General features: G+C 45.5%; 1 protein-coding gene across 2 annotated transcripts; it reads right to left on the minus strand.

Annotated features, from left to right (window-relative positions):
- Positions 1-6949: 6949 nt before the first annotated feature.
- Positions 6950-9875, minus strand: LOC136355579 (uncharacterized). Of its 2 annotated transcripts, none has more exons than XM_066308314.1 (5): positions 8778-9875; positions 7904-8302; positions 7655-7825; positions 7308-7572; positions 6950-7198 (listed from the first exon to the last, which is right to left on the minus strand). In XM_066308314.1, exons 1-4 carry the CDS (start codon positions 9119-9121, stop codon positions 7536-7538), a joined length of 951 nt encoding a protein of 316 aa, XP_066164411.1. In that variant the 5' UTR covers positions 9122-9875; the 3' UTR covers positions 6950-7198; positions 7308-7535. The 2 variants fall into 2 exon arrangements, with proteins under 2 accessions (XP_066164411.1, XP_066164410.1); XM_066308313.1 differs by having other exon boundaries at positions 7284-7572.
- Between the last annotated feature and the right edge of the window lie 1327 nt (positions 9876-11202).

Raw genomic sequence — 11202 nt, forward strand, 5'->3', positions numbered from 1 at the left:
GTGTAAAGTTAACTTATCCCATGTTTTAATATTCTTTCGACGAGGGAATTGTTTCATCTCTCAACCTAAGATAAGCTGTTCAACATATATGTCAGCTTACGTCTAAGCTAGATACTTGACTGTGTTAATCAAATGATAAACAAAATTAACGTACAATACTTTTCAATTATTAGAAAGTTGTCTATCAAATGCCCTAGTTTTCTAAAAAATTGTACGTGTCGGGTTCGAGTTTTCTCAAAAAATTATATGATCAAATTATACGTTTCAGGCTCCAGTTTTCTCAAAATTTGGAACTTTCCTCCAGGTTGAGGCTCCATCGGTTGGCCTCATAAGCCAAAGTAGAAACCAAAATTTAAATTTTCAAACATAGTTTCAAAGTTAATGTTAAGATAATTTTAACGTAGTTTTTTTATCTTGGTTTTTAAGTCACTAAGAATACATATATAAAAGTTTTATCTATAAATTAATTTTATTTTCTAATAAGCCGTTTTGGCTTATTAAGGAATGTGGGCAAGCGATGAGGCTATGACATTACCAACAGTTATTGCGCAGTAACAGCTGTTACCACAGGTTCTGATAGGGTAAACTGCCGATATGGTTTGGCAAAATTTGTTTGAATTTAAATTTGAAAACAGAAGAAAACAATATATACAATTTCAATAAATAGGCCAAGAGAATTCAAAATAGGCCCAACAGAGTTATTCATGAAGCCCATTTAGACCAAACAGAGAAAAAAATATCTTCTCCCTCACTCTACAAAATATTTTTTTAAATTGTTCTACAATTTTCCTATGTGTTTTCCTTTTTTTCCTTTTCTTTTTTTCCAAAAAAAACATACCGCGGTGACCATGACCGATCGAGGGAGGGAGTTTGAGAATTTTGAATTAAATAATTTAAAGTTGAATTTTACATGGTTTTTTCACGAGAGCTGTACGATTACTGTCTTATTGTGGAGTGGCGAACCCCAACCGTCGATAAGTAAGACCCTCCACCCTAAGACCCTTTTGGAACAAAGGGTAAATGAAAGATTTTTTTAAGAATTTGAACCTTATAAGATTTATTTTAAGAATTTGGACCTTTTCTTTGCCCACATTTAGCAAGAGATACCGATCACTTTGATATGGAAAAGTAAATACACAGTGAAGATAAAGGTCTTCTTATGGCAGCTGCTTATGAACAGACTAAACACCAAAGAACTCATCCAAAGAAAACATTTCAGCACCCAAGGGGGAACCAGATACAATGTCTTCAATTCTACAACCACTGAAGACTACCTTCATCTGTTCTTCACATGTCTTTTTGCACAGCAATGCTGGAACCATGTTGGTATAACATGGAACATAAATATGGAATTCATGAATATGGTCACAGCAGCAATAAGTATCTTCCCACATTCTTTTTTCATGGAGATAATAGGAATTGGATGTTGGCATATCTAGGCTAGAAGGAATGATCTCATTTTCAACAACATACCGATCAACTTTGAAATATGGAAAGAAAATTTCAAGGACGATTTTACTCGGCATATGCACAAAGTAAACGATGCAAATAAACCCAGTTGGCAATCATGGATACACAACTTTAATTTGTTCCTTCTTTTCGTCTCTTTTTTTTTCCTTCTTTCCTTCCCGTTTCTGTCTCCTCTCCCTCTCCTCTATAAATTTTCACCCCTCTACATTATCTATATATTTAATATAGTGAAGTAGGAGCCTCTCCAGTTGTTTTAACTGTAAAAAAAAAAGGCTATTTGAGGTAAAGGATTGGGCACCATTGAATTCGAATAAAACAAAATTTCTTAGCTCCATTAATGGAGATTTTAGATAAAAGTTAGCATGAGATACGATCTCTTGGAAAATTTCCGTTGTGTTTATTCCTCTCATCCAATTTATCCTTTTTTCCCTTGATCTACCCAAACATGCATTTTTGTTTTTTTCTTATATTTTACAATCATCTATTTTGTATGTACATTCCTTTAAAAATTCTATGTTCCTGTGTTTAACATTGCTTTGTTCCCTAGTTACATGAAGTCATCTCCCATCAATATCTGTAGGCTGATTACATTTACATATATAATAACCTTAATTTGATCATCACTTCTATTAGAGCATCTCCAACAGTCTTACTATCTTACTCTCCAAGCTAAAATTTGACAAGTTTGGCTCAAAATTGCACTCCAACAGACTAGCTATCTGGACGGCCAAGCCATCCAACTGGCCAAACCGGCTCCCTGGCTAGCCAAATTTGGCCAGCCAAAGCCAACTTGCCATCCGTGGGACCCACGCCTGCTTCCCCTCTCTCTCCGCACGATCTCCATCCGAGGCACACAGCAGCATCCCGACGTCGTCGTCGTCCCGTCGCCCAGTGCCGACGTCGTCGTCGTCCCGGCGCTGCCGCCGTCGTCGTCGTCGTCACGGCGCCGCCATTGTCGTCCTCACAACGCCAAGGATGGCCACCTTCCGCTCAGTGGTCGTGGCAGCCGCGGAGGCGGAGTAGTCGCGGCGGCGGCGGCGGTGGCTGCGGGCCTGCGGCGGAGCTCCTGCGACGTGGATCTCAGCAGCGACGGCCTCATCTCGGCCCGCCTGCTGCCCCCCGAAGCCGTCCACCGCCGTCGCCTCGTCGAGCAGATCGGGGCGAGGTTCACAAGGCCGCCGGCGGCCTCTAGATCCGGCGGGGAGAGGGAGAACGGACACCACCGCGCCGTGCTGCGCCGCATCGTGCCACGCTGTCGCCTTCCGCCTCCCCGCGCCACGCCGCCGCCTGCCACCTGCCCGCGCCGCGCCGCCGCCTGCCGCCTTCCCCGCGCTGCATCGCCTGGTTGACGACGGGAAGGAAAGAAAGAGGAAAAGAAGGAAAGAGAAGGAAGAAGGGGGGGGGGGGAGAGGAAGAAGAGGAGTAGAGGCTGACGTGTGGGTCCGTTGTTATTTTGGAGAGGATTAATAGAGAGTCTGTTGGAGTGACCATCTAGTTTGATTAGCTAAATCAAATGGAGAGTTGACTATATGGGTGTTTGGAGAGTCTAATTTATAGAGGCTGTTGGAGATGCTCTTAGCAGACATAGTCGAGATGTCATGGCATAGGGCCGGTGTCCTGCTGCTAGGGGCTCAGTCCTGCCTACCTGTCCCGGGGGTTCCAGCCGTAAGTGGGGTTGGGTCGGTACTCTTGTCTATGGCTAGGATGGGTTGGAAACTATGTCATGTCTTCCGTCCGTATGCCGTGGTGGTATGTGGCACGTGGTTACACGTGAGGAAGACATGTCTTGTGGGTAAAGATGTACACCTCTGATCAGAGTATAACCTATTCGAATAGCCGCGCCCTCGGTTATGGGCAAGCCGAGCAATGTACCCAAGTTAGTGTTTTAATTCTTAAAACCTGCTTAACAACTAAAATGTGGAATGGTTGGCCTGGGTTGGCTTGGGACGAGCTGGGACCCAGGGTCGGGTTGCCAGTTTGGTCTGAATCATTGTAGGCCTTGGGTTAAGGCAGGCTCGTGTGGGTTCACGGCCTTGATTAATAATATTATATAGCTCTAGAATCGTGTTTACAAAATAGCTTTGAGCAACTAAGTGTCTTTTAATGCTGTTTACTGCAAACCCTAACCCTTTATATTATAACCCCTTGTACTCCCTTGCATTTATTCTGCACTTGTGGGTGTGTCTTGTTGAGTACGGTGGTTGTACTCAGTCTTGCTCAATTTTTTCCAAACTCAGAAGAGGAGTTCCTGGAAGATGAAGGCTTTGGTGTCTAGCTCGTGCCTGTCGTCAAGCGCCTGTGGTCGTCGCCCTAGTCTTCCGCTGTTTCCCGTTTGTCTTTGTGTGTGCTGGGCCTTCGCCGCCCATGCAATAAATTAACTATTTACGCTTCCGCTTGATAAACTCTGAAATGTATCAACTTTTGGTGTACCTTGCCTCCTGGGACAAGGAATAATACACGCACGTAAGGAACGCCCGTTGGGTTAATTCCGGTCGTGACATAATCTTATATTAAAATTGTAATAGTTATATATGCTAAGTCTAATAATCTTATATTAAATGGCTACTAATCGCATATTAAAATTGTAATAATCATACATATATATGCTAAGTCTAACAATCTTATATTAAATCTCTAACAATCTTATATTTAATCTCTAATAATCATATATTAAAATTGTAATAGTCATATATGCTAAGTATAACAATCTTATATTAAATCGCTACTAATCTTATATTAAATCGATAACAATCTTATATTAAAATTGTAATAATCATATATGCTAAGTCTAACAATCTTATATTAAATATCTAACAATAACTTCTTTACATCACTTGCCTGCGCGAATTCCTTCGATGGCTAGCTACCACTTCGGCTTTAGGGACAACGACGACGTCTTCTCTACAACATTACCAGGAAAATGTATTAGTCTAAACGGGCCAAGTTACATATATAATCATATATGTATTACCAGTAAATCGTATTAGTATAAGCGCGTTCGTTCTCACACTTTTAGTACAAGTGCATCCACGTTCGTAAGCGTTTCGTACACGTTCGTTCACGTTTCGTAATCGTTTCGTTCACGCTCGTTCGCATTCGTAAGCGTTTCATTCACGTTCGTAAGCGTTTCGTTCACGCTCGTTCGCGTTCGTTAACAATGTATTAGTCTAAACGGGCCAAGTTACATATATAATCATATATGTATTACCAGCAAATCGTATTAGTATAAGCGCGTTCGTTCTCACACTTTTAGTACAAGTGCATCCACGTTCGTAAGCGTTTCGTACACGTTCGTTCACGTTTCGTAATCGTTTCGTTCACGCTCGTTCGCGTTCGTTACCGTTTCGTGTCCGTTCGTTCGCGTTCGTTAACGTTTCGTTACGTTCGTTCGCGTTCGTTAATGTTTCGTTCACGTTCGTTCGCGTTCGTTAATGTTTCGTTATGTTCGTTCAGCGTTCGTTCAAAGGTCGTCCACGTATCGTTCACGTTCGTTCGCGTTCGGTCACGTTTCAATCACGTTCGGCAATGTTGGGCGCGCGCGGCAGTGGCGTGGTGGCGCGGCGGTGGTGTCGGGGCACCGTGGGCCGGCCCGGCGGCGTGCGAGCGTGGCGGCGGCGCGCGGCGGCGGCGGCGAGGGGGCCCGGCGGCGTGGGGGCGCAGCGGCGTCGGGGCCCGGCGGCGTGCAGGCGCGGCGGCGGCGTCGGGGCCCGGCGGCGTGGGGGCGCGGCGGCGGCGCGCGTCGGCCGCGGCGTGGCGTCACGGCGGCGTGGCGAGCTCGAGGCGGTGGCGGCGGAGTGGCAGTGGCGACGGCGTGGCGTCGCGGCGGCGTGGTGCGGAGGCGTGGCGAGCTCGAGGCGTGGGCGACGTTCGTGGCAGTGGCGACGGCGTCGTCGGCGGCGGCGGTCGCGTCGAAGTCGGTCGTCGGCCGTGGAGAGAGCGAGAGATCGAGATCGAGATCGAGAGAGAGAGAGAGGGGCAGCGGCGGCTCTCACCCAAGTGATGCGGCGGCGGCGTCTGCGGCGGAGGCGGCGAGGACCGCCAAGCGACAGCGAGAGACGACGGCGGTGTCGGCGTGGGGTTGCCCTAGGCACGGTGGCGGCGAAGGAGAAGCCGAGATCGAAAAACGTCTAAGTGTTGGTGGAGAAGACGAGGGCTCACCGGGAATATATATACCCCCGAATCTTTAGTCCCGGTTGGTGAGAACAACCGGGAGTAAAAATATCTTTACTCCCGGTTGGTAACAACAACCGGGACTACCAACCGGGAGTAAAGATATTTTTACTCCCGGTTGTTCTCACCAACCGGGACTAAAGATCTTTTCCCGCTATTTCCAAATTCTTTTTAAACCCGGTTAGGGTTAGGAACCGGGACTAATGATAATAGCAGCTGTGTCTTGAATTTCATTGCATATGTGTTTCTAAAATAGTAAATAATGCATTACAGTTATTTAAAGTCGAACAATTAATGATATTAAATTGTTAAAAATTCTAATTAACATATGTAAATAGCACATGCATGATTTAAAATTAATACAAAATCTAATAATCATATATAATTAGCATATCATGATATTAAATTGTTCAAAATTCTAATTAACATATGTAAATACCACATGCATGATTTTAATAAAAAATCTTATAATCATATATAACTAGCATATCACGATATTAAATTATTGAAAATTATCACTAGAACGGATACCCTCATCTCAATCGGGCGGTAAGCCCTATCTCAATGGGGCACAGCGTCCGTCACAGGCTAGAAGTCACTGATGTGAATAGTTATCTCAATCGGGCAAACGGCCGTCACGAATGAATATATCTCAATCGGGCCCTAAGTAAAGCCCGTCACCGATAGCTTTGACCCAGACGACCAGTCAAACTATAGCCCGTCACAGATGACCTATCTCTATCGGGCCACAACTAGCGCCCATCACAGATGACTACTAACCTTTATCGGGCCTAAACTAGAGCCCGTCACAGATGATACTCATCTCAATCGAGCCTAAACTATAGCCCGTCATAGATGACTGATGACCTCAATCGGGCCTAAATTAGAGCCCGTCACAGATGACTGCTGACCTCAATCGGGCCTAAACTAGAGCCCATCACAGATGACTAGTGACCTCAATCGGGCCTAAGTTAGAGCCCGTCACAGATGACCTCATCTCAATCGGGCATTTAGTTATGGCCCGTCACAGATGACTATAATCCACAAAAAAAATAAATTTTGTTTTTTGGCTAGCCTCAGGCCTTTGCTAGCCATGCCCGCAGCAAAAATGACAGAAACAAACACAAATATCCAATATCCCCAGCTCCCCAGCATCACCCATTCATACATATGCATTCACATACACAGACATCAACATATTTCAGACAACCACACATTCACAGCCATCTCATATTTCACATCCATTCACATATTTCACATCCATTCAAATATTTATCATATTTCACCTGCAAAACCGAGTTAATTGGATCAAATATTTATTTAGCAAGTCTTAACATAAACATATGAAATATATACATAAATATAAGCATCACAGTTACATCATCACAGTTGCATAATAAGTGTTCATCATTGCCTAAACATAGAAGTTCAACATTGTTCATCATTTTAGTTTAAGCCTAAACATTCCTTTGGGGTTAATTATTTCGCGGAGGATGAAGCTAGCTATCTCCTCGCGAACCTCCTCAAAGCTGGTAGTCAGAGACTTGGTTATTGTGCCCTACATTGTCATAATTCCAGATTAGTTGATCGATCATATATAAGTACTAAAATGTAGTTAGTCTATCACAATTGAGACCACCGACCTCAAACTCAGCCAAAGTCTTCACCTTTTCTCTATACAGAAGTCGCATGTTGTGGCACACATGGAATTCGCGCTGGTCACCTATTTGTTGCTTCACCGGGAAGTCTTTTTTGTGGATGAGGGTGTCATGTCCTGTCTTCCTGAGGCCTCCTCTTTGCACGTATTGGGCCCACGCTTTATCTATCGCTAGTTGAATTGGGGTCCAACGAGATGGGTTCTTATCAATTCTGGAGTTCAGGTAATGACATGTACTCTATTTAGGTGTTATGACCAGAAGGATCCAATGGGCACTGCGGCATTAATATAGTGAAAGTTAATTAAGTACTCAAGGAATGTGTCATGCTGTTGTGTATATTTAGTTAACACACTTACTATTGATTATAGTCACACATAATGTACTCCTTGTCTCGGCGGGACCACAAGGTGTCGTAGATGTAGTTGACCATTCCTTGACAGTCATTCTGGAGATTTGTGACAGTGACCACTTGTGGATCAAGGAAGGCAACTTCCGGTGCATGCTTCTGACACCATTGCCAACTTAACCTACACACAGGATCAACGATCTTGTAAGCAAGTTAAACCGATTGTTATTACCAGAATGAGTTGGGCGGTAATACTTACAAGGAGTAGCACTTAAGGAGGCTTGTGTCCACCGCTCGGAGCCTGTAGAGGTCGAAAAGATCCTTGAAGTCGACCACGATATAATTTGTTGGACCAAGGAATGGCTTTCCATTGTGCTGTCCAAGGATATCGGTAGCTTTACTTGGCTTCCTGGCATTAGATTTCTCCATGTAGTATAGGTGAAGGTCCTTGCAAGCGGTGCCCAATGTGGCAAGCACGTCATCTCCAACCAATGGCATACCTAGTTGGAACTCCTGTGGAGCGACGTATTTCTTCTTGACCTCTTTGCCCTTAGTCTCTTCCTTGCCCTTGCCTAGATCTAGCTTTCTTGGAGCTAGAAGCGAGGCCTGCACCTTTCCTCCCCTTCCTCTCCCCTTTGGTTCGGGTTTATGTAACACCCTGAAAATTCGACCGACAAAATCAAAACTCTAAAAATATGGATTTCCAAAAACTTTTTAAACTAATTGCATCATGCCGATCTTATTCGTCTATTTTATCTGGATTTGATCTCGATGATTATTAATCGTGAGTAAAGAATAGTTAATTAGGAATAAACCTCAAAAACAAATTGGTAAAATAAATACAAATTAAAATAAAGATTAGGTGGGGATAGAAATAAATAAAATATTATCGCAACCATATTTGGATCAATTAAATTTAAATACGATGGAATAAGAATTAACCCTAATTAAAACTCAAATAAATTATATAAAAATAAAATATGAGTAATATTAATCTAGGGTGAATTCATTAGTTCAGATAACACAAATATTGAGTAAAATGCATATATGCAAAATTAGGAATTGTGGAATCAAATTTATATGGAAAATACACTAAAATCGGGTTAATTAGAAAACGGCACTGTTCATTGCACCTAAGGTGTTCGACGGGGTCCCCTAACACAGCCCCTCCTTTTTTCCCCCTCTCTCTGTCGCCACCGTCACCGCGCGTCGCCGCCTCGCGCCCCGAGCCGCCGCGCGTCGCCGCCTCGCGCCCCAAGCCGCCGCGCGCCGTCGCCATCGTCGCCAGCCGCCACGTGCCGTCGCCCTCGTCGCCACTGCCGCGCCGTCGCCGTCGCCATCCCGTCGCCGCGTGCGCGTTCCATCGCCGCCTCGAGCCGTGCCGCTGCCGCTGCCGTGCCGCGAGCCCGCGCCGCGCCGCGTCGCGCCGTCCCATCGTTGCTGTCACGCCGTGCCGTCGTGTCGCCGCCCATCGCATCCCGCCCCGAGCCGCGCGCCACCGCTGTCGCCGTCGCCATCGACGTCCCGTCGCCGCGCGCGTCCCATCGCCGCTGCCGCGCCGCGCGCCGTCTCGTCGCCTCACGTCGCGAGCCCGCCGCCTCGCGCCCCGTGCCGCGCTGCTCCCCCGAGCCTTGTGCCGCCGCTGCTACCGCGCCGCGCCGCCCGTTCCATCGCCTCGCGCCGTCGCCGTTCGGCCGTCGCGTCGCCGCTGCCGCTCCTCACGCCGCGTCGTCGTCACATCGCCGCGTCGAGCCCCGCGCCGTGCCACCCCGCCGACGCCATGAGGCCGCCGCCCCTCTTCCCTCATCCCCATTATCTCTTCCCCCCTTCCCTTATATAATCCCTCCTACTCCCACTCTTCCCCTCCATCCTCACCTCCTCTCCTCTACCCACTCCACCACGCCGCCGCCTCCACGCCGCCGCGTCGTCGCATAGAGCCGCCGCGCCGCCGCCACGACGCCGCCGCGCCGCGCCGCGCCTTGGCCGTGCCGCGTTCCCCGCCGCCGTCGCAGTCGCCGTGCGCCGCCGCCGTCGCAGCCACCGTGCGCCGCCGCCATTGCCGTCGCCGCCGGTAAGCCGTGCCGCCGCCGCCTTTTTCCTTTCCTCAGCCGGTCACGGTAGGCAGGACGAGAGAGAGGAGGAGAAGGAGCCGAAAGAGAATAGAGGAAGAGAAGGGAAGAAAGAAAGGAGCCGGGAGGAGAAAAGAGAAGGAAAAAAGAAAAAGAAAAGAGAGGCCGGCAGAAAAGAGAAAGAGAGGAGAGAAAAAGGAGAGAAAAAGAAAGAGAGGGAGAGAAAAGAGAGAAAAAGAAAGAGAGGAGAGAAAAACAGGGAAAATAGAAAAGAAGAAAATGAGAAAATAGAAGGGAAATTGGGGGAGAAATTAGGAGGATTTAGGAAAAAAAATGGTCGGGGTTAATCATAGATTATTTTCGAAAATTCCTCGAGCATAATAGTATTTCGGTCGAAATTCCGAGTTAATTATAAAAATATGTTTCTTAAACAGATTAGATTAAAATTGGTAGTAACTTAGATATAATTAATAACTAAACAATTAGATGAATTCTTATAGATTATTATAGATTATTTTTGGTAATCTCTATAAGTCATCGGTTCACGGTAGAAATTCGGATTTAATTACTAGGAATCTTAGCCGTGTATTATATTTAATCGTTTAGTCATAGACTGAATTAAATTGTATAATATTTCTAGGATTTCGTCCGATATTTAGCTCGTAATAGAAATTTCTAACCTATTATATGGATATAATGCTCGGGAAGAGTAAATTAAAAACTTATGACAACAAAATAATTATACCCGCAAAATAGTTTAAATCGAAATTGGGTTTGCCGTAGTTCGCAGATAGTAAAGTTAATAAAAAGGAATCGACTTTCGCATTTGACTTTCATTTGGATTTATTTGGATTTTTATTTGAATTCTAACCGAATTCAAATCAAATTTTGCACGTAACCATAGAGCCCGAGGGAGTTGCGGATCCAAGCGAAGGCCAAGACCCGCAAGACTTTGAGCAAGGCAAGTCATCACTATTCCTTGAACATGTTGATCCCAATTGCGAAATTGTTTTGTTTACAAATAAAATTGCATGCAATGATGAACATCCTACTTGTGATTATGCCATGCCTTGATTATTGTTTACCCTTAAAATCCTTGTAACCATAATTACGTATGAGTCCCTAGTCAATTATGACAATTGCTTAGAAATGCCATTCTAGAATCATGCATACTCATATTTATCAAATGCGGCATGTGGAGACATGAGCGCCACATTGCCATGATGTTGATGACATGATTTGTGAAAGGAGAAATAAAATTAAACAATTGTTTTCGACTGGGGCGGACGGAGGATTTGGGTGGTATCTGGGAAAGGCTAGTACCGTCCCCGGTCAATTAAGGACCGAGCCATGAAGTTAAACATGAAACGACCCCCGTACAACCGCACTTCTCGTATGGGTATAGACCTAGCGGATTAGATAGCCGAACGGAGGCAGTATCCCTGCATAGATGGTTCACCCCTGAGTGAGGCAGGTGCGCTACGGTGGG

The sequence above is a fragment of the Oryza sativa genome, chromosome 3, assembly GCF_034140825.1.
Source record: "Oryza sativa Japonica Group chromosome 3, ASM3414082v1".
Lineage (NCBI taxonomy): Eukaryota > Viridiplantae > Streptophyta > Magnoliopsida > Poales > Poaceae > Oryza > Oryza sativa.

Bases quoted from the DNA above. Each gene is read 5' to 3' on its own strand.
- LOC136355579 (XM_066308314.1), bottom strand. From the start codon at position 9,121: ATGCGATGGGCGGCGACACGACGGCACGGCGTGACAGCAACGATGGGA. The intron at 8,303-8,777 runs GTGCAATGAACA...TCGAATTTTCAG, and splicing joins GACCCCGTCGAACACCTTAG to GGTGTTACATAAACCCGAAC. The intron at 7,573-7,654 runs GTAAGTGTGTTA...TTAATGCCGCAG, and splicing joins ATGTGTGACTATAATCAATA to TGCCCATTGGATCCTTCTGG.